Below are 24,373 nucleotides of genomic sequence, written 5' to 3'. Positions count from 1 at the left end.
CATCATCATAGTCATCATCATCATAGTCATCATCATAGTCAACATCATCATCATCATAGTCATCATCATCATAGTCATCATCATCATCATAGTCATCATCATCATAGTCATCATCATCATAGTCATCATCATAGTCATCATCATCATAGTCATCATCATCATAGTGATCATCATCATAGTCATCATCATAGTCATCATCATCATAGTCATCATCATAGTCATCATCATCATAGTCATCATCATCATAGTCATCATCATAGTCATCATCATCATAGTCATCATCATCATAGTCATCATCATCATAGTCATCATCATAGTCATCATCATCATAGTCATCATCATAGTCATCATCATTATAGTCATCATCATCCAGTCATCATCATAGTCATCATCATCATAGTGATCATCATCATAGTCATCATCATAGTCATCATCATCATAGTCATCATCATAGTCATCATCATCATAGTCATCATCATCATAGTCATCATCATAGTGATCATCATCATAGTCATCATCATAGTCATCATCATCATCATAGTCATCATCATCCAGTCATCATCATAGTCATCATCATCATAGTCATCGTCATCATAGTCATCATCGTCATCATAGTCATCATCATCATGGTCATCATCATCACAGTCATCACCATGAAGTGTCTGGGTGAGTGTCTGGGTGAGTGACTGGGTGAGTGACTGGGTGAGTGACTGGGTGACTGTCTGGCTGAGTGTCTGGCTGAGTGTCTGGGTGAGTGTCTGGGTGAGTGACTGGGTGAGTGACTGGGTGACTGTCTGGCTGAGTGTCTGGCTGAGTGTCTGGGTGAGTGACTGGGTGAGTGACTGGGTGAGTGACTGGGTGACTGTCTGGCTGAGTGTCTGGCTGAGTGTCTGGGTGAGTGACTGGGTGAGTGTCTGGCTGAGTGACTGGGTGAGTGACTGGCTGAGTGTCTGTCTGAGTGAGTGACTGGGTGAGTGACTGGCTGAGTGACTGAGTGAGTGACTGGGTGAGTGACTGGGTGAGTGTCTGGGTGAGTGTCTGGCTGAGTGACTGGGTGAGTGTCTGGGTGAGTGTCTGGGTGAGTGTCTGGGTGAGTGTCTGGCTGAGTGACTGGGTGAGTGGCTGGGTGAGTGACTGGGTGAGTGTCTGGGTGAGTGTCTGGGTGAGTGTCTGGCTGAGTGTCTGGGTGAGTGTCTGGGTGAGTGTCTGGCTGAGTGTCTGGGTGAGTGTCTGGCTGAGTGACTGGCTGAGTGACTGGCTGGGTGAGTGGCTGGGTGAGTGTCTGGGTGAGTGTCTGGGTGAGTGTCTGGCTGAGTGACTGGCTGAGTGACTGAGTGACTGGCTGAGTGAGTGACTGGCTGACTGACTGGCTGAGTGACTGAGTGACTGGCTGACTGACTGGGTGTGTGTCTGGCTGAGTGAATGGCTGAGTGTCTGGCTGGGTGACTGGCTGAGTGACTGAGTGACTGAGTGACTGGCTGAGTGACTGAGTGACTGGCTGACTGACTGGCTGAGTGACTGGCTGAGTGACTGGCTGAGTGACTGTCTGGCTGAGTGACTGTCTGGCTGAGTGACTGGCTAAGTGAGTGACTGAGTGACTGGCTGAGTGACTGGCTGAGTGACTGAGTGACTGGCTGAGTGACTGGCTGAGTGACTGGGTGAGTGACTGGGTGAGTGACTGGCTGCGTGACTGGGTGAGTGACTGGGTGAGTGACTGAGTGACTGGGTGAGTGACTGGCTGAGTGACTGACTCAATGACTGGCTAAGTGAGTGACTGAGTGACTGGCTGAGTGACTGACTCAGTAACTGGCTGAGTGACTGAGTGACTGGCTGAGTGACTGGCTGAGTGACTGACTCAATGACTGGCTGAGTGAGTGACTGAGTGACTGGGTGAGTGACTGGGTGAGTGACTGAGTGACTGGGTGAGTGACTAGCTGAGTGACTGACTCAATGACTGGCTAAGTGAGTGACTGAGTGACTGGCTGAGTGACTGACTCAGTAACTGGCTGAGTGACTGAGCGACTGGCTGAGTGACTGGCTGAGTGACTGACTCAATGACTGGCTGAGTGAGTGACTGAGTGACTGGGTGAGTGACTGGGTGAGTGACTGGGTGAGTGTCTGGGTGACTGTCTGGCTGAGTGACTGAGTGACTGGCTGAGTGACTGAGTGACTGGCTGAGTGACTGAGTGACTAGCTGAGTGACTGAGTGACTGGCTGAGTGACTGAGTGACTAGCTGAGTGACTGAGTGACTAGCTGAGTGACTGAGTGACTGGCTGACTGACTGGCTGACTGACTGGCTGAGTGACTGGCTGAGTGTCTGGCTGAGTTACTGGCTGAGTGTCTGAGTGACTGGCTGAGTGACTGAGTGACTGGCTAAGTGACTGACTGGCTGAGTGACTGTCTGAGTGACTGTATGAGTGACTGAGTGACTGACTGGCTGAGTGACTAAGTGACTGGCTGAGTGACTGAGTGACTGGCTGAGTGACTGGCTGAGTGACTGAGTGTCTGGCTGGGTGACTGGCTGAGTGACTGAGTGACTGAGTGACTGGCTGAGTGACTGAGTGACTGGCTGACTGACTGGCTGAGTGACTGGCTGAGTGACTGGCTGAGTGACTGTCTGGCTGAGTGACTGTCTGGCTGAGTGACTGGCTAAGTGAGTGACTGAGTGACTGGCTGAGTGACTGGCTGAGTGACTGAGTGACTGGCTGAGTGACTGAGTGACTGGCTGAGTGACTGAGTGACTGGCTGAGTGACTGAGGAGTGACTGGCTGAGTGACTGGCTGAGTGACTGAGTGACTGGCTGACTGACTGGCTGAGTGACTGAGTGACTGGCTAAGTGACTGACTGGCTGATTGACTGAGTGACTGGCTGAGTGACTGAGTGACTGGCTGAGTGACTGAGTGACTGGCTGACTGACTGGATGAGTGACTGAGTGACTGGCTGACTGACTGGCTGAGTGACTGAGTGATTGGCTGAGTGACTGTCTGAGTGACTGACTGGCTGAGTGACTGAGTGACTGGCTGAGTGACTGGCTGACTGACTGGCTGAGTGACTGCCTGAGTGACTGAGTAGTGGACTCACCATGATGGTAGTGATGACCAGTGTGGTGTTGATTTTGCGTGGGTCCGGAGTGGCCTCCGCTGACCTGGTCACCACGAGCCTCTCCTCGGGGTTCCAGTAGCCCACCTGAGCACACAGACACAGACAAAGATCCCCCAGGTAGCCTCTAGCAGGGCTGTAGGGGCAAGTGCTGTGAGTAACGAGTAGCAGCACCTACACACAGACAAAGATCCCCCAGGTAGCCTCTAGCAGGATGTAGGGGCAAGTGCTGTCAGTAGCGAGTAGCAGCAGCACCTACACACACACAGACAAAGATCCCCCAGGTAGCCTCTAGCACGCTGTAGGGGCAAGTGTAGTTAGTAGCGAGTAGCAGCACCTACACACACAGACAAAGATCCCCCAGGTAGCCTCTAACAGGATGTAGGGGCAAGTGCTGTTAGTAGCGAGTAGCAGCACCTACACAGACACAGACAAAGATCCCCCAGGTAGCCTCTAGCAGGATGTAGGGGCAAGTGCTGTGAGTAGCGAGTAGCAGCGCCTACACACAGAGACAAAGATCCCCCAGGTAGCCTCTAGCAGGGCTGTAGGGGCTAGTGCTGTCACTCAGCCAGACACTCACCCAGTCACTCACACAGACACTGACACTGAGTGTGGTGGTGTGTTGGTGTGTTGGTGAGTGTGTTGGTGAGTGTGGTGGTGAGTGTGTTGGTGTGTTGGTGAGTGTGTTGGTGAGTGTGGTGGTGAGTGTGTTGGTGTGTTGGTGAGTGTGTTGGTGAGTGTGTTGGTGAGTGTGGTGGTGAGTGTGTTGGTGAGTGTGTTGGTGAGTGTGTTGGTGTGTTGGTGAGTGTGTTGGTGTGTTGGTGAGTGTGGTGGTGAGTGTGTTGATGAGTGTAGTGTGTTGGTGTGTTGGTGTGTTGGTGAGTGTGTTGGTGAGTGTGTTGGTGAGTGTGGTGGTGTGTTGATGAGTGTAGTGAGTGTGTTGGTGTGTTGGTGTCTTGGTGAGTGTGTTGGTGAGTGTGTTGGTGTGTTGGTGAGTGTGTTGGTGTGTTGGTGAGTGTGTTGGTGTGTTGGTGAGTGTGTTGGTGAGTGTGTTGGTGAGTGTGTTGGTGTGTTGGTGAGTGTGTTGGTGAGTGTGTTGGTGTGTTGGTGAGTGTGTTGATGAGTGTAGTGAGTGTGTTGGTGAGTGTGTTGGTGTGTTGGTGAGCGTATTGGTGAGTGTGTTGGTGAGTGTGTTGGTGAGTGTGTTGGTGAGCGTGGTGGTGAGTGTGTTGGTGAGGACGAGTCACCTTACTCGGACCCTGGCTGGACATCTCCATGACCTGCAGAGTGAACTTTGAGCGCTTCCCAGCGCTGTCAAAGCCCAGTGGTCCAGACGCGCCCTCCAACACCACCTGCAGTGGTGAGCGGGGTGGTGAGCGGGGTGGTGAGCGGGGTGGTGAGCGGGGTGGTGAGCGGGGTGGTGAGCGGGGTGGTGAGCGGGGTGGCGAGTCGTGTTGTATACGCCGGGTATTGAAATTTGAACGAAAATTAAAAAAAATATATATACGTATAAACGAAATCCGGAAACATGCGCGGCCACCCGAAATTATGTTAATTTATGCAAATTATGCACATAAATTATGCTAATCGTGTTAATTTATGCGAATGCTTGCTATTACGCTAACGTCCGCAGTTGTGATAATTAGGCTCAACCTCGTTGCCGGTGGTCGTCTCATCAATCGGGATAGGGCAATTAGTTGCATGAAGTTATGCAGGTGTGGTGTAAGTACGCTAGATTGACCCCAGGGTCGCATGATCAATCGGCATGATACAATCATTCTCGCGTTAACGTTTGCCGATGTTTAGTGTCGGCGTCTTCTAGGCCTGGTCTCCGGATTCAAATCCAACCCCGCAGGATACGGTGCTCATGATGAAGCTCAGCACGCGCGGACTCGGGAAAGGAGCACTCAAACAATTCCGCGATCAGCAACTTTAATTTCTCAACAAAAAAAAACCCTTGACCGCAGTGATTCGTATGCTTAAGCTCTTTCGGTAAAGTCACGTTGAAGGGGAAACAATAAAAAATATATGTAAAATATATATATCTAAAACAATGTAAGACAATTTTGCCGTTGGTTTTTCACACCTGATGACCAACGTTTTCGTTTTGGTCGAAACGTCGTGAGAATTTTTATTGTTTTATATTTATTATTTTATTGTTTTATTGTTTCCCTTCAACGTGGTGGTGACTTTACCGAAAGAGCTGAGAATAATAATTTTATTGTTTTATATTTTTATTATTGTATTGTTTTATATTTTTATTATTTTATTGTTTCCCCTTCTACGTGGTTGTGACTTTACTGGAAGAACCAAGAATAATAATTTTATTGTTTTATATTTTTATTATTTTATTGTTTTATATTTTTATTATTTTATTGTTTTATATTTTTATTATTTTATTGTTTCCCTATCTACGTGGTGGTGACTTTACCGGAAGAACCAAGAATAATAATTTTATTGTTTTATATTTTTATTATTTTATTGTTTTATATTTTTATTATTTTATTGTTTCCCTATCTACGTGGTGGTGACTTTACCGGAAGAACCAAGAATAATAATTTTATTGTTTTATATTTTTATTATTTTATTGTTTCCCTATCTACGTGGTGGTGACTTTACCGAAAGAACCAAGAATAATAATTTTATTGTTTTATATTTTTAATAATTTTATTGTTTTATATTTTTAATTATTTTATTGTTTTATATTTTTATTATTTTATATTTTCATTATTTTATTGTTTTATATTTTTATTATTTTATTGTTTTATATTTTTTATTATTTTAATGTTTTATTATTTTATTGTTTTATATTTTTATTATTTTATATTTTCATTATTTTATTGTTTTATATTTTTATTATTTTATTGTTTTATATTTTTATAATTTTATTGTTTTCACACCTGATGATGACCGTTTGCGTTACGGCCGAAACGTCGTGAGAATTTTTTTATTGTTCTATATTTATTATTTTATTATCTTATTGTTTCCCCTTCAACGTGACTTTACCGAAAGCGCCAAGAATAAAAACCTTAACACTTCGATTTAAGTCTTCCGTGACCGCAGGGATTCATCTCCTTTGGCCCTGTCCGGTAAAGCCACCGCCACGTAGAATGAGGACAAAAATAACAAAACAAGACGATAAAATTCCCGCGACGTTTCGGCCACCACAACACAAGTGGCCCTCATCAGGTGAAAGGGACAGACCTGCCGGGACGACAGCGGGTCCAGCGAGCGCCGCTAAGATTCGCAGAAGCGTCGTGAGAATTCTATCGGTTTTATTGTTGTTGTTGTCATTCTCATTCTACGTGACTTTACCGAAAGAGCCAAAGAAGATGAACTCTACGTGCTCTGCCATCAGCTGAGCAACGCGACAATCAGTCGCTATACATCACGATGCCACAACACAAGTAGCCCTCATCAGGTCGAGGAACGTAACTGCCGGGACCACAGCGGCTCCTTCGAGCGCCGCTAAGATCCGTGGCTGTCCGTGGTGCTGGCATTGAGGGTAAGGAAACCGCCGTACGGCATCGTGATGTATAGCGACTGATTGTCGCGCTGCTCAGCTGATGGCAGAGCATGTAGAGTTCATCTTCTTTGGCCCTTTCGGTAAAGTCGTGTAGAATGAGAATGACAACAACAATAAAACCGATAGAATTCTCACGACGCTTCTGCGAATCTTAGCGGCGCTCGCTGGACCCGCTGTCGTCCCGGCAGGTCTGTCCCTTTCACCTGATGAGGGCCACTTGTGTTGTGGCCGAAACGTCGTGGGAATTTTATTGTTTTGGTTTATTGTTGTCATTCTACGTGACTTTACCGAAAGAGCCAAAGAAGATGAGCTCTACATGCTCTGCCATCAGCTGAGCAGCGCGACAATCAGTCGCTATACATCACGATGCCAATGAGCGCCGCTAAGATCCGTGGCTGTCCGTGGTGCTGGCATTGAGGGTAAGGAAACCGCCGTACGGCATCGTGATGTATAGCGACTGATTGTCGCGCTGCTCAGCTGATGGCAGAGCATGTAGAGCTCATCTTCTTTGGCCCTTTCGGTAAAGTCACGTAGAATGAGAATACAATAACAACAATAAAATTCTCATATAGGAATAGGTTTTTACCCTTTTAACTGGCACAAAAACTGACACCTTTATTCAAGGCGTCATGTTTGCAATAACCACAACACAAGCAGTCAAAATGCAAACGAAAGAGACAACTCTCAAGGACAGTGCATATTATTATCAGAGTTGCCTCTTTTGTTTGCATTTTGACTGCTTGTGTTGTGGTTATTGCAGACATGATGCCTTGAATAAAGGTGTCTGTTTTTGTGCCAGTTAAAAGGGTAAAACCTATTCCTATATCTTGTTACTGGCAAAGGAGGTCTCGTAAAATAAAATTCTCACGACGTTTCGGCCACCACGACACAAGTGGCCCTCATCAGGTCGAGGAACGTAACTGCCGGGACCACAGCGGCTCCATCGAGCGCCGCTAAGATCCGTGGCTGTCCGTGGTGCTGGCATTGAGGGTAAGGAAACCGCCGTACGGCATCGTGATGTATAGCGACTGATTGTCGCGCTGCTCAGCTGATGGCAGAGCACGTAGAGTTCATCTTCTTTGGCTCTTTCGGTAAAGTCACGTAGAATGAGAATGACAACAACAACAATAAAACCGATAGAATTCTCACGACGCTTCTGCGAATCTTAGCGGCGCTCGCTGGACCCGCTGTCGTCCCGGCAGGTCTGTCCCTTTCACCTGATGAGGGCCACTTGTGTTGTGGCCGAAACGTCGTGGGAATTTTATTGTTTTGGTTTATTGTTGTCATTCTACGTGACTTTACCGAAAGAGCCAAAGAAGATGAGCTCTACATGCTCTGCCATCAGCTGTGCAACGTGACAATAAGTCGCTATACATCACAATGCCATCGAGCGCCGCTAAGATCCGTGGCTGTCCGTGGTGCTGGTGTTGAGGGTAAGGAAACCGCCGTACGGCATCGTGATGTATAGCGACTGATTGTCGCGCTGCTCAGCTGATGGCAGAGCATGTAGAGCTCATCTTCTTTGGGCTCTTTCGGTAAAGTCACGTAGAATGACAACAACAACAATAAAACCGATAGAATTCTCACGACGCTTCTGCGAATCTTAGCGGCGCTCGCTGGACCCGCTGTCGCCCCGGCAGGTCTGTCCCTTTCACCTGATGAGGGCCACTTGTGTCGTGGTGGCCGAAACGTCGCGGGAATTTTATCGTCTCGTTTGATTATTTTCGTCCTCATTCTACGTGGCGGTGGCTTTACCGGACAGGGCCAAAGGAGATGGAATCCTTGCGGTCACGGAAGACTTAAATCGAAATTTACATCGAGTTTATTGATAACATTATGGTAGTATATATATATTTTAGGGTTTTTTATTGGTTTACCATGTGGTTTTGATTATATAGTGTAGTGTATACCCAGTTGCTTTGTGATTAATAGCCCAGCTTATTGAAGAATATATTAAGTACATTTATTATATCGACGTGATATAGACTTAGTTTTTTCACTTTGGTTTACTGTATGATAGTTGGGTAGTTGGAGGCCTTTAGCGTCCATACACTAAACTTTAACACAGCTATTTCTGTCACAAGCTAATCCCTCAGCTATTTCAATGCTAAATTCTCCTGCTCTGATTCGTAATCTCCTTTGTCAGGAGGTTTCACGCCTCTCACTGAGCTTAAAAGACACTTATTATGTAGTGTGGTGTATACCCAGTTGCTTTGTGATTAATAGTCCAGCTTATTGAAGAATATATTAAGTACATTTATTGTATCGATGTGATATAGATTTAGTTGTTTCACTTTGGTTTACTGTATGATAGTTGGGTAGTTGGAGACCTTTAGCATCCATACACTAAACGCCTCTGTTGATAGGTAAACTCTGACTTTAACACAGCTATTTCTGTCACAAGCTAATCCCTCAGCTATTTCAATGCTAAATTCTCCTGCTTTGATACGTAAACTCCTTTGTCAGGATGTTTCACGCATCTCACCGAGCTTAAAAGACACTCATTATTTAGTGTGGTGTATACCCCGTTGCTTTGTGATTAATAGCCCAGCTTATTGAAGAATATATTAAGTACATTTATTATATCGACGTGATATAGACTGGTGAGTATTGGTGAGTATTGGTGAGTGTTGGTGAGTGATGGTGAGTATTGGTGAGTGTTGGTGAGTGATGGTGAGTATTGGTGAGTGTTGGTGAGTGTTGGTGAGTGACTAGGGTGAGTGACAGGGTGAGTGTTGGTGAGTGATGGTGAGTATTGGTGAGTATTGGTGAGTGATGGTGAGTGATGGTGAGTGATGGTGAGTGTTGGTGAGTGACTAGGGTGAGTGACAGGGTGAGTGTTGGTGAGTGATGGTGAGTATTGGTGAGTGACTGGGTGAGTATTGGTGAGTGTTGGTGAGTGATGGTGAGTGATGGTGAGTATTGGTGAGTGTGTTGGTGAGTGACTAGGGTGAGTGATGGTGAGTGATGGTGAGTGTATTGGTGAGTATTGGTGAGTGATGGTGAGTGATGGTGAGTATTGGTGAGTATTGGTGAGTGATGGTGAGTATTGGTGAGTATTGGTGAGTGACTAGGGTGAGTGATGGTGAGTGACTAGGGTGAGTATTGGTGAGTATTGGTGAGTGACTAGGGTGAGTGATGGTGAATATTGGTGAGTGATGGTGAGTATTGGTGAGTATTGGTGAGTATTGGTGAGTGACTGGGTGACTGGGTGAGTATTGTTGAGTATTGGTGAGTATTGGTGAGTGACTAGGGTGAGTGTATTGGTGAGTGTATTGGTGAGTACCACCTCACGCATGGAGCTTGCTAGTCGGTTCCCGTGCTCCCAGGAGCTCTGCAGGCACGGGCTGGTCGTGTCGCGTGCACCGACGCTGGCACCAGGCAGGCGCTGCAGAGCAGCGCGCAGCACCAGCAGGCTGTCGTACACCAGCGCCGAGCTAGACTGGGGGACAACATACACAGATACACAGTCAGCTACACAGTCAGCTACACACACAGCTACACAGATACACAGTTAGATACACAGCTACACAGTCAGCTACACAGCTACACACACAGCTACACAGCTACACAGCACCAGCAGGCTGTCGTACACCAGCGCCGAGCTAGACTGGGGGACAACATACACAGATACACAGTCAGCTACACAGTCAGCTACACACACAGCTACACAGATACACAGTTAGATACACAGCTACACAGTCAGCTACACAGCTACACACACAGCTACACAGCTACACAGCACCAGCAGGCTGTCGTACACCAGGGCAGAGCTAGACTGGGGGACAACATACACAGATACACAGTCAGCTACACAGTCAGCTACACACACAGCTACACAGCTACACAGTTAGATACACAGCTAGATACACAACTACACAGCTACACAGCATCAGCAGGCTGTCGTACACCAGGGCAGAGCTAGACTGGGGGACAACACAGTCAGCTACACAGTCAGCTACACAGTCAGCTACACACACAGCTACACAGCTACCTAGCCAGCTACACAGCTAGATACACAACTACACAGCTACACAGCACCAGCAGGCTGTCGTACACCAGGGCAGAGCTAGACTGGGGGACAACACAGTCAGCTACACAGTCAGCTACACAGTCAGCTACACACACAGCTACACAGCTACCTAGCCAGCTACACAGCTAGATACACAACTACACAGCTACACAGCACCAGCAGGCTGTCGTACACCAGGGCAGAGCTAGACTGGGGGACACAAGACACAGACACACAGCCAGCTACACACACAGCTACACAGTCAGCTACACAGCTACACAGTTAGATACACAGCTACACAGCTACACAGCCAGCTACACAGCTACACAGTTAGATACACAGCTACACAGATACACAGCCAGCTACACAGCTAGATACACAGCTACACAGCTAGATACACAGCTACACAGCTACACAGCTAGATACACAGCTACACAGTTAGATACACAGCTACACAGATACACAGCCAGCTACACAGCTAGATACACAGCTACACAGCTACACAGCTAGATACACAGCTACACAGCTACACAGCTAGATACACAGCTACACAGCTACACAGTTAGATACACAGCTACACAGCTACACAGCTAGATACACAGCTACACAGTTAGATACACAGCTACACAGATACACAGCCAGCTACACAGCTAGATACACAGCTACACAGCTACACAGCTAGATACACAGCTACACAGCTACACAGCTAGATACACAGCTACACAGTTAGATACACAGCTACACAGATACACAGCCAGCTACACAGCTAGATACACAGCTACACAGCTACACAGCTAGATACACAGCTACACAGCTACACAGCTAGATACACAGCTACACAGCTACACAGTTAGATACACAGCTACACAGCTAGATACACAGCTACACAGCTACACAGTTAGATACACAGCTACACAGTTAGATACACAGCTACACAGATACACAGCCAGCTACACAGCTAGATACACAGCTAAACAGCTAGATACACAGCTACACAGCTACACAGCTAGATACACAGCTACACAGCTACACAGTTAGATACACAGCTACACAGCTAGATACACAGCTACACAGCTACACAGTTAGATACACAGCTACACAGCTACACAGCTAGATACACAGCTACACAGCTACACAGCTAGATACACAGCTACACAGCTACACAGTTAGATACACAGCTACACAGCTACACAGCTAGATACACAGCTACACAGCTACACAGCCACACACACAGCTACACAGCTAGATACACAGCTACACAGCTACACAGTTAGATACACAGCTACACAGTTAGATACACAGCTACACAGTTAGATACACAGCTACACAGCTAGATACACAGCTACACAGCTAGATACACAGCTACACAGCTACACAGTTAGATACACAGCTACACAGCTACACAGCTAGATACACAGCTACACAGCTACACAGCTAGATACACAGCTACACAGCTACACAGTTAGATACACAGCTACACAGCTACACAGCTAGATACACAGCTACACAGCTACACAGCCACACACACAGCTACATACACAGCTACACAGCTACACAGTTAGATACACAGCTACACAGTTAGATACACAGCTACACAGCTAGATACACAGCTACACAGCTAGATACACAGCTACACAGCTACACAGTTAGATACACAGCTACACAGCTACACAGCTAGATACACAGCTACACAGCTAGATACACAGCTACACAGCTACACAGTTAGATACACAGCTACACAGCTACACAGCTAGATACACAGCTACACAGCTAGATACACAGCTACACAGCTACACACAGTTAGATACACAGCTACACAGCTACACAGCTAGATACACAGCTACACAGCTACACAGCCACACACACAGCTACATACACAGCTACACAGCTACACAGTTAGATACACAGCTACACAGTTAGATACACAGCTACACAGCTAGATACACAGCTACACAGCTAGATACACAGCTACACAGCTACACAGTTAGATACACAGCTACACAGCTACACAGCTAGATACACAGCTACACAGCTAGATACACAGCTACACAGCTACACAGTTAGATACACAGCTACACAGCTACACAGCTAGATACACAGCTACACAGCTAGATACACAGCTACACAGCTACACAGTTAGATACACAGCTACACAGCTACACAGCTAGATACACAGCTACACAGCTAGATACACAGCTACACAGCTACACACAGTTAGATACACAGCTACACAGCTACACAGCTAGATACACAGCTACACAGCTAGATACACAGCTACACAGCTACACAGTTAGATACACAGCTACACAGCCAGCTACACAGCTACACACACAGCTACCTAGCCAGCTACACAGCTACACAGCCAGCTACACAGCCAGCTACCTAGCCAGCCACACAGCTACACAGCTACCTAGCCAGCTACACAGCTAGATACACAGCTACACAGCTAGATACACAGCTAGATACACAGGTACACAGCTACACAGCCAGCTACACAGTTAGATACACAGCTACACAGCTAGATACACAGCTACACAGCTACACAGTTAGATACACAGCTACACAGCCAGCTACACAGCTACACAGCCAGCTACACAGCTACACAGCCAGCAACACAGCTACACAGCTACACAGCCAGCTACACAGCTACACAGCCAGCTACACAGCTACACAGCCAGCTACACAGCTACACAGCCAGCTACACAGCTACACAGTTAGATGCACAGCTACACAGTTAGATACACAGCTACGCAGCTACACAGTTAGATACACAGCTACACAGCTACACAGTTAGATACACAGCTACACAGCTACACAGCTAGATACCAAGCTACACAGTTAGATACACAGCTACACAGATACACAGTTAGATACACAGCTACACAGCTACACAGTTAGATACACAGCTACACAGCTACACAGTTAGATACACAGCTACACAGCTACACACCTACACACCTACACAGTTACCCAGTTAGATACACAGCTACACAGCTACCCAGCTACCCAGCTACACAGCTACACAGCTACCCAGCTACCCAGTTAGATACACACCTACACAGCTACACAGCTACACAGCCAGCTACCTAGCCCGCTACACAGCTACACAGCCAGCTACCTAGCCAGCTACCCAGTCAGCCAGCTACCCAGCCAGCTACCCAGTTAGATACACAGCTACACAGCTACCCAGCCAGCTACCCAGCTACACAGCCAGCTACCCAGCTACCCAGCCAGCTACCCAGCTACACAGCCAGCTACCCAGCTACCCAGCCAGCTACACAGCTACCCAGCTACCCAGCTACCCAGCCAGCTACCCAGTTAGATACACAGCTACACAGCTAGATACACAGCTACACAGCTACACAGCCAGCTACCTAGCCCGCTATACAACTACACAGCCATCTACCCAGTCAGCCAGCTACCCAGCCAGCTACCCAGTTAGATAAACAGCTACCCAGCTACACAGCCAGCTACCCAGCTACCCAGCCAGCTACACAACCAGTTACCCAGCCAGCCAGCTATCCAGCCAGCTACCCAGCTACCTAGCCAGCTACCCAGCTACCTAGCCAGCTACCCAGCCAGCTACCCAGCTATCCAGCTACCCAGCTACCCAGCTACCTAGCCAGCTACCCAGCCAGCTACCCAGCTACCAGCAGGCTGTCGTACACCAGCGCCGAGCTGGACTGGGAGGACAAGACACAGCCAACTACACAGTTAGATACACAGCTACACAGCTACCTAGTTAGCTACCCAGCCAGCCAGCTACCCAGCCAGCTAGCTACCCAGCCCCTCTCTCAGCTACCCAGCCAGCTACCCAGCCAGCTACCCAGCTACCCAGCCAGCTACCCAGCTACCCAGCTACCCAGCCAGCCAGCTACACAGCTACCCAGCTACCCAGCCAGCCAGCTACACAGCTTCCCAGCTACCCAGCTACCCAGTCAGCTACACAGCTACCCAGCCAGCTACCCAGCTACCCAGCCAGCCAGCTAGCCAGCTACCCAGCCAGCCACCCAGCTACCCAGCCAGCTACCCAGCCAGCTACCTTGAGGGTGTAGCTGTCAAGAGAGGACATGGAGAGTGGTTTCACTTTCCTCCACTGTTGGAGGAGCTCCTTGAGCTGAGGCCTAGCAAAGTCGAGGAGCTGGAGGCCGCTCTCTCAGCTACCCAGACAGCTACCCAGCTACCCAGCCAGCTACCCAGCCAGCTAGCCAGCTACCCAGCCAGTTACCCAGCTACCCAGCCAGCCACCCAGCCAGCTACCCAGCTACACAGCTACCCAGCTACCCAGCTACACAGCTAGCCAGCTACCCAGCCAGCCACCCAGCTACCCAGCCAGCTACCCAGCCAGCTACCTTGAGGGTGTAGCTGTCAGGAGACGACATGGAGAGTGGTTTCACTTTCCTCCACTGTTGGAGGAGCTCCTTGAGCTGAGGCCTAGCGAAGTCGAGGAGCTGGAGGCCGCTGTCTCAGCTACCCAGCCAGCTACCCAGCCAGCTACCCAGCCAGCTACCCAGCTACCCAGCTACCCAGCCAGCTACCCAGCCAGCTACCCAGCTACCCAGCCAGCTACCCATCCAGCTACCCAGCCAGCTACCCAGCTACCCAGCTACCCATCCAGCTACCCAGCCAGCTACCCAGCCAGCTACACAGCTACCCACCCAGCTACCCAGCCAGCTACCCAGCTACACAGCTACCCTGCCAGCTACCTTGAGGGTGTAGCTGTCAGGAGACGACATGGAGAGTGGTTTCACTTTCCTCCACTGTTGGAGGAGCTCCTTGAGCTGAGGCCTAGCGAAGTCGAGGAGCTGGAGGCCGCTCTCTCAGCTACCCAGCCAGCTACCCAGCTACCCAGCCAGCTACACAGCCAGCTACCCAGCCAGCTACCCAGCTACCCAGCCAGTTACCCAGCCAGTTACCCAGCTATCCAGCCAGCTACCCAGCTACCCAGCCAGCCAGCTAGCCAGCTACCCAGCTACCCAGCCAGCTACCCAGCCAGCTACCCAGCTACCCAGCCAGCTACCTTGAGGGTGTAGCTGTCAGGAGACGACATGGAGAGTGGTTTCACTTTCCTCCACTGCTGTAGGAGCTCCTTGAGCTGGGGCCTAGCGAAGTCGAGGAGCTGGAGGCCGCTGTCTCAGCTACCCAGCCAGCTACACAGCTACCCAGCCAGCTACACAGCTACCCAGCTACCCAGCCAGCTATCCAGCCAGCCAGCTACCCAGCTACCCAGCCAGCTACCCAGCTACCCAGCCAGCTACCCAGCCAGCTACCCAGCCAGCTACCCAGCTACCCAGCCAGCTACCTTGAGGGTGTAGCTGTCAGGAGACGACATGGAGAGTGGTTTCACTTTCCTCCACTGCTGTAGGAGCTCCTTGAGCTGGGGCCTAGCGAAGTCGAGGAGCTGGAGGCCGCCCTCTCAGCTACCCGGCCAGCTACCCAGCTACCCAGCCAGCTACCCAGCCAGCTAGCCAGCTACCCAGCCAGCTACCCAGCCAGCTACCCAGCCAGCTACCCAGCCAGCCAGCTACCCAGCCAGCTACCCAGCTACCCAGCCAGCTACCCAGCTACCCAGCCAGCTACCCAGCTACCCAGCCAGCCAGCTACCCAGCCAGCTACCCAGCCAGCTAGCCAGCTACCCAGCCAGCTACCTTGAGGGTGTAGCTGTCAGGAGACGACATGGAGAGTGGTTTCACTTTCCTCCACTGTTGGAGGAGCTCCTTGAGCTGGGGCCTAGCAAAGTCGAGGAGCTGGAGGCCGCTGTCTCAGCTACCCAGCTACATAGCTACCCAGCTACCCAGCCAGCTACCCAGCCAGTTACCCAGCCAGCTACCCAGCTACCCAGCCAGTTACCCAGCCAGCTACCCAGCTACCCAGCTACCCAGCCAGTTACCCAGCCAGCTACACAGCTAGCCAGCTACCCAGCCAGCTACCCAGCCAGGTACACAGCTACACAGCTACCCAGCCAGCTACCTTGAGGGTGTAGCTGTCAGGAGACGACATGGAGAGTGGTTTCACTTTCCTCCACTGTTGGAGGAGCTCCTTGAGCTGGGGCCTAGCGAAGTCGAGGAGCTGGAGGCCGCTGACGTTGGCACCGCCCCGGTGGAACGCGGTGAGATCGAGCGTAGAGAAGTCCTGGGGAGGGTGGGGGGCACAATGGGGGGGGGGAGGAGTGGGGGGCACAGTGGGAGGGGGGGGAGAGGGGGGCACAGTGGGGGGAGAGTGGGGGGCACAGTGGGGGGGGAGAGTGGGGGGGGAGAGTGGGGGGGGGAGAGTGGGGGGAGAGAGGGGGGCACAGTGGGGGGAGAGTGGGGGGTACAGTGGGGGGGGGAGAGGGCGGGAGTGGGGGGCAGAGTGGGGGGCAAAGTGGGGGGGTGAGTGGGGGGAGAGTGTGGGGGCACAGTGGGGGGGAGAGTGGGGGTACAGAGGGGGTGGGGGAGTGGGGGGCAGAGTGGGGGGCAAAGTGGGGGGCAGAGTGGGGGGGGGGGGCACAGTGGGGGGCACAGTCGGGGGGGGGGGAGGGAGAGTGGGGGGTGAGTGGGGGGCAGAGTGGGGGGCACATGGGGGGGGCACAGTGGGGGGGGGGAAAGGGGGCACTCACTCCTCTCTCCTCACTCACTCCTCACTCACTCACTCCTCACTCACTCACTCCTCACTCACTCACTCCTCACTCACCTTCACTCACTCCTCACCTCACTCACTCTCACTCACTCACTCCTCACTCACTCACTCCTCACTCACTCACTCACTCCTCACTCACTCACCCTCACTCACTCCTCACTCACTCCTCACTCACTCACTCACTCCTCACTCACTCACTCCTCACTCACTCACTCACTCCTCACTCACTCACTCCTCACTCACTCTCACTCACTCCTCACTCACTCCTCACTCACTCACTCCTCACTCACTCACTCACTCCTCACTCACTCACTCCTCACTCACTCACTCACTCACTCCTCACTCACTCTTCACTCACTCACTCACTCACCACTCCTCACTCACTCACTCACCCTCACTCACTCACTCACTCCTCACTCACTCACTCCTCACTCACTCACTCACTCCCACTCACTCCCCTCACTCACTCACTCACCTCACTCACTCCTCACTTACTCCTCACTCACTCACTCACTCACTCCTCACTCACTCACTCCTCACTCACTCCTCACTCACTCACTCCTCACTCACTCACTCCTCACTCACTCACTCCTCACTCACTCACTCACTCCTCACTCACTCCTCACTCACTCCTCACTCACTCACTCCTCACTCACTCACTCCTCACTCACTCACTCACACACCACTCACTCCTCACTCACTCACTCACTCTCACTCACTCACTCCTCACTCACTCACTCCTCACTCACTCACTCACTCCTCCCTCACTCACTCACTCCTCACTCACTCACTCACTCCTCACTCGCTCACTCCTCACTCACACACTCCTCACTCACTCTCACTCACTCATTCTTTCACTCACTCCTCACTCACTCACTCCTCACTCACTCACTCACACACTCACTCACTCCTCACTCACTCACTCACTCACTCACTCACTCCTCACACACTCCTCACTCACTCACTCACTCCTCACTCACTCTCTCACTCCTCACTCACTCCTCACTCACTCACTCACTCCTCACTCACTCACTCACTCCTCACTCACACACTCACTCCTCACTCACTCACTCCTCAGTCACTCACTCCTCACTCACTCACTCCTCACTCACTCACTCAATCCTCACTCCCTCCTCACTCACTCACTCCTCACTCACTCACTCCTCACTCACTCACTCACTCCTCACTCACTCACTCACTCCTCACTCATTCACTCACTCACTCCTCACTCACTCCTCACTCGCTCACTCCTCACTCACACACTCCTCACTCACTCACTCCTCACTCACTCTTTCACTCACTCCTCACTCACACACTCACTCACTCACTCACACACTCACTCCTCACTCACTCACTCTTTCACTCACTCCTCACTCACTCACTCCTCACTCACTCACTCACTCCTCACTCACTCCTCACTCACTCACTCCTCACTCACTCCTCACTCACTCCTCACTCACTCACTCACTCCTCACTCACTCACTCACTCCTCACTTCACTCACTCACTCACTCCTCACTCACTCACTCCTCACTCACTCACTCCTCACTCACTCACTCCTCACTCACTCACTCCTCACTCACTCACTCACTCCTCACTCACTCACTCCTCACTCACTCTTCACTCACTCCTCACTCACTCACTCCTCACTCACTCATCCTCACTCACTCACTCACTCCTCACTCACTCACTCCTCACTCACTCACTCACTCCTCACTCACTCACTCACTCCTCACTCACTCACTCACTCCTCACTCACTCACTCCTCACTCACTCACTCCTCACTCACTCACTCACTCCTCACTCACTCTTCACTCACTCCTCACTCACTCACTCCTCACTCACTCACTCACTCCTCACTCACTCACTCCTCACTCACTCACTCCTCACTCACTCACTCACTCCTCACTCACTCCTCACTCACTCACTCACTCACTCCTCACTCACTCCTCACTTACTCCTCACTCACTCACTCACTCCTCACTCACTCACTCACTCCTCACTCACTCACTCCTCACTCACTCCTCACTCACTCACTCACTCCTCACTCACTCACTCCTCACTCACTCCTCACTCACTCCTCACTCACTCACTCCTCACTCACTCACTCCTCACTCACTCACTCACACACTCACTCACTCCTCACTCACTCACTCACTCCTCACTCACTCACTCCTCACTCACTCACTCCTCACTCACTCACTCACTCCTCCCTCACTCACTCACTCCTCACTCACTCACTCCTCACTCGCTCACTCCTCACTCACACACTCCTCACTCACTCTCACTCACTCATTCTTTCACTCACTCCTCACTCACTCACTCCTCACTCACTCACTCACACACTCACTCACTCACTCCTCACTCACTCACTCACTCCTCACTCACTCCTCACTCACTCCTCACACACTCCTCACTCACTCACTCACTCCTCACTCACTCACTCACTCCTCACTCACTCACTCCTCACTCACTCACTCCTCACTCACTCACTCCTCACTCACACACTCACTCCCTCACTCACTCACTCCTCAGTCACTCACTCCTCACTCACTCCTCACTCACTCACTCAATCCTCACTCACTCCTCACTCACTCACTCCTCACTCACTCACTCACTCCTCACTCACTCACTCACTCACTCCTCACTCACTCACTCACTCCTCACTCATTCACTCACTCACTCCTCACTCACTCCTCACTCGCTCACTCCTCACTCACACACTCCTCACTCACTCACTCACTCCTCACTCACTCTTTCACTCACTCCTCACTCACACACTCACTCACTCACTCACACACTCACTCCTCACTCACTCACTCTTTCACTCACTCCTCACTCACTCACTCCTCACTCACTCACTCACTCCTCACTCACTCCTCACTCACTCACTCCTCACTCACTCCTCACTCACTCACTCACTCCTCACTCACTCACTCCTCACTCACTCACTCACTCCTCACTTCACTCACTCACTCACTCCTCACTCACTCACTCACTCCTCACTCACTCACTCACTCCTCACTCACTCGTCACTCACTCACTCACTCCTCACTCACTCACTCCTCACTCACTCCTCACTCACTCACTCACTCCCTCACTCACTCACTCACTCCTCACTCACTCACTCACTCCTCACTCACTCACTCCTTACTCACTCATTCACTCACTCCTCACTCACTCACTCCTCACTCACTCCTCACTCACTCCTCACTCACTCCTTCACTCACTCACTCACTCCTCACTCACTCACTCCTCACTCACTCACTCACTCCTCACTCACTCACTCCTCACTCACTCCTCACTCACTCACTCACTCCTCACTCACTCACTCCTCACTCACTCACTCACTCCTCACTCACTCACTCACTCTTCACTCACTCACTCACTCCTCACTCACTCTTCACTCACTCACTCACTCCTCACTCACTCACTCCTCCCTCACTCACTCACTCACTCCTCACTCACTCACTCCTCACTCACTCCTCACTCACTACTCACTCACTCACTCCTCACTCAAACACTCTCTCACTCACTCCTCACTCATTCACTCACTCACTCACTCCTCACTCACTCACTCCTCACTCACTCACTCCTCACTCACTCCTCACTCACTCACTCACTCCTCACTCACTCACTCCTCACTCACTCCTCACTCACTCACTCACTCCTCACTCACTCCTCACTCACTCACTCCTCACTCACCACTCACTCACTCACGCCTCACTCACTCACTCCTCACTCACTCCTTACTCACTCACTCCTCACTCACTCCTCACTCACTCACTCCTCACTCACCACTCACTCACTCACTCCTCACTCACTCACTCCTCACTCACTCACTCACTCCTAACTCACTCCTCACTCACTCACTCGTTACTCACTCACTCACTCCTCACTCACTCCTCACTCACTCACTCACTCCTCACTGAATCACTCACTCCTCACTCACTCCTCACTCACTCACTCACTCCTCACTCACTCACTCACTCCTCACTCACTCACTCCTCACTCACTCACTCCTCACTCACTCACTCCTCACTCACTCCTCACTCACTCACTCCTCACTCACTCACTCCTCACTCACCCACTCACTCACTCCTCACTCACTCCTCACTCACTCACTCCTCACTCACTCACTCCTCACTCACTCCTCACTCACTCACTCACTCCTCACTCACTCACTGTTCACTCACTCACTCACTGCTCACTCACTCACTCACTCAATCCTCACTCACTCACTCACTCCTCACTCACTCACTCCTCACTCCTCACTCACTCCTCACTCACTCACTCCTCACTCACTCACTCATTCACTCCTCACTCACTCACTTACTGTTCACTCACTCACTCCTCACTCACTCACTCACTCCTCACTCACTCACTCACTCCTCACTCACTCCTCACTCACTCACTCACTCCTCACTCACTCACTCACTCCTCACTCACTCACTCCTCACTCACTCACTCACTCCTCACTCACTCACCCACACACTCACTCCTCACTCACTCACTCCTCACTCACTCACTCACTCCTCACTCACTCACCCACACACTCACTCCTCACTCACTCACTCCTCACTCACTCACTCACTCCTCACTCACTCACTCACTCCTCACTCACCCACACACTCACTCACTCACTCCTCACTCACTCTTCACTCACTCACTCCTCACTCACTCATTCACTCACTCCTCACTCACTCCTCACTCACTCCTCACTCACTCACTCCTCACTCACTCACTCACTCCTCACTCACCCACACACTCACTCACTCACTCCTCACTCACTCTTCACTCACTCACTCACTCCTCACTCACTCACTCACTCCTCACTCACTCACTCACTCCTCACTCACTCACTCACTCCTCACTCCCCTCCCCTTCCCCCCTCCCTCCCCCTGCCTCCCACTCCTCCCCAAGTGCGATATTTATTTGTCTTTTCAAGACTCACAAAGCCTCACTTATTGCATTTTAATCCAACACAGAGACACAGACTCACCACACAGAGATCCACAGACTCACCACACAGAGACCCATAGACTCACACACAGAGACCCACAGACTCACCACACAGAGACCCATGGACTCACCACACAGAGACACACAGACTCACTCACACAGAGACCCACAGACTCACTCACACAGAGACCCATAGACTCACCACACAGAGACCCATAGACTCACCACACAGAGACCCATAGACTCACTCACACAGAGACACACAGACTCACCACACAGAGACCCATAGACTCACCACACAGAGACCCACAGACTCACCACACAGAGACCCATAGACTCACCACACAGAGACCCATAGACTCACCACACAGAGACCCACAGACTCACCACACAGAGACCCACAGACTCACCACACAGAGACCCACAGACTCACCACACAGAGACCCATAGACTCACCACACAGAGACCCATAGACTCACTCACACAGAGACCCATAGACTCACTCACACAGAGACCCACAGACTCACCACACAGAGACCCACAGACTCACCACACAGAGACCTATAGACTCACCACACAGAGACCCACAGACTCACCACACAGAGACCCATAGACTCATCACACAGAGACCCACAGACTCACTCACACAGAGACCCACAGACTCATCACACAGAGACCCATAGACTCACCACACAGAGACCCACAGACTCACCACACAGAGACCCATAGACTCTCCACACAGAGACCCACAGACTCACCACACAGAGACCCACAGACTCACCACACAGAGACCCACAGACTCACCACACAGAGACCTATAGACTCACCACACAGAGACCCACAGACTCACCACACAGAGACCCATAGACTCATCACACAGAGACCCACAGACTCACTCACACAGAGACCCACAGACTCATCACACAGAGACCCATAGACTCACCACACAGAGACCCACAGACTCACTCACACAGAGACCCACAAACTCACCACACTGAGACCCACAGACTCACCACACAGAGACTCATAGACTCATCACACAGAGACCCACAGACTCACTCACACAGAGACCCACAGACTCATCACACAGAGACCCATAGACTCACCACACTGAGACCCACAGACTCACTCACACAGAGACCCACAAACTCACCACACAGAGACCCACAGACTCACCACACAGAGACCCACAGACTAACCACACAGAGACCCATAGACTCACCACACAGAGACCCATAGACTCACCACACAGAGACCCATAGACTCACCACACAGAGACCCACAAACTCACCACACAGAGACCCACAGACTCACCACACAGAGACCCACAGACTCACCACACAGAGACCCACAGACTCACTCACACAGAGACCCACAGACTCATCACACAGGGACCCATAGACTCACCACACAGAGACCCACAGACTCATCACACAGAGATCCATAGACTCACTCACACAGAGACCCACAAACTCACCACACAGAGACCCACAGACTCACCACACAGATACCCATAGACTCACCACACAGAGACCCATAGACTCACCACACAGAGACCCATAGACTCACCACACAGAGACCCATAAACTCACCACACAGAGACCCACAGACTCACCACACAGAGACCCACAGACTCACCACACAGAGACCCATAGACTCACCACTCAGAGACCCACAGACTCACCACACAGAGACCCATAGACTCACCACACAGAGACCCATAGACTCACCACACAGAGACCCACAGACTCACCACACAGAGACCCACAGACTCACCACACAGAGACCCATAGACTCACCACACAGAGACCCACAGACTCACCACACAGAGACCCATAGACTCACCACTCAGAGACCCACAGACTCACCACACAGAGACCCATAGACTCACCACACAGAGACCCACAGACTCACCACACAGAGACCCATAGACTCACTCACACAGAGACCCACAAACTCACCACACAGAGACCCACAGACTCACCACACAGAGACCCATAGACTCACCACACAGAGACCCATAGACTCACCACACAGAGACCCACACTCACCACACAGAGACCCACAGACTCACCACACAGAGACCCATAGACTCACCACACAGAGACCCACAGACTCACCACACAGAGACCCATAGATTCACCATACAGAGACCC

At 50.9% G+C, this 24,373-nt stretch overlaps 2 protein-coding genes across 3 annotated transcripts in view; both read right to left on the bottom strand.

The window, feature by feature from the left end:
* LOC142907859 (glutamate receptor 2-like) overlaps positions 1-15,137 on the bottom strand; it is a 28,264-nt gene extending 13,127 nt beyond the window's left edge. The window contains exons 1-4 of one of the 2 annotated variants that reach the window (XM_076057723.1): positions 14,991-15,137; positions 9,916-10,068; positions 4,348-4,452; positions 3,083-3,187 (exon numbers count right to left, since the gene is read on the bottom strand). In XM_076057723.1, the coding sequence (XP_075913838.1) occupies positions 3,083-3,187; positions 4,348-4,452; positions 9,916-10,068; positions 14,991-15,020 (393 nt within the window). In that variant the 5' untranslated portion in view covers positions 15,021-15,137. Of the gene's footprint in view, positions 1-3,082; positions 3,188-4,347; positions 4,453-9,915; positions 10,069-14,680; positions 14,812-14,990 lie in introns of those variants that run through there. The other variant, XM_076057724.1, reaches the window with a different exon arrangement.
* Positions 15,138-16,569: 1,432 nt separating this feature from the next.
* LOC116937492 (glutamate receptor 4-like) overlaps positions 16,570-24,373 on the bottom strand; it is a 35,107-nt gene continuing 27,303 nt past the window's right edge. Inside the window, exon 7 of the mRNA XM_076057721.1 lies at positions 16,570-16,770. Coding sequence (XP_075913836.1) covers positions 16,585-16,770 — 186 coding nt within the window. The 3' untranslated portion in view covers positions 16,570-16,584. The remainder of the gene's footprint in view (positions 16,771-24,373) is intronic.

Source organism: Petromyzon marinus, chromosome 84, assembly GCF_048934315.1.
Source record: "Petromyzon marinus isolate PM22_M1 ecotype Great Lakes invasive population chromosome 84, UKy_Petmar_22M1.pri1.0, whole genome shotgun sequence".
NCBI classification, from domain to species: Eukaryota; Metazoa; Chordata; class Hyperoartia; order Petromyzontiformes; family Petromyzontidae; genus Petromyzon; species Petromyzon marinus.
The sequence above is the reverse complement of the archived record's forward strand: the minus strand, read 5'-3'. Positions and strand labels throughout refer to the sequence as shown.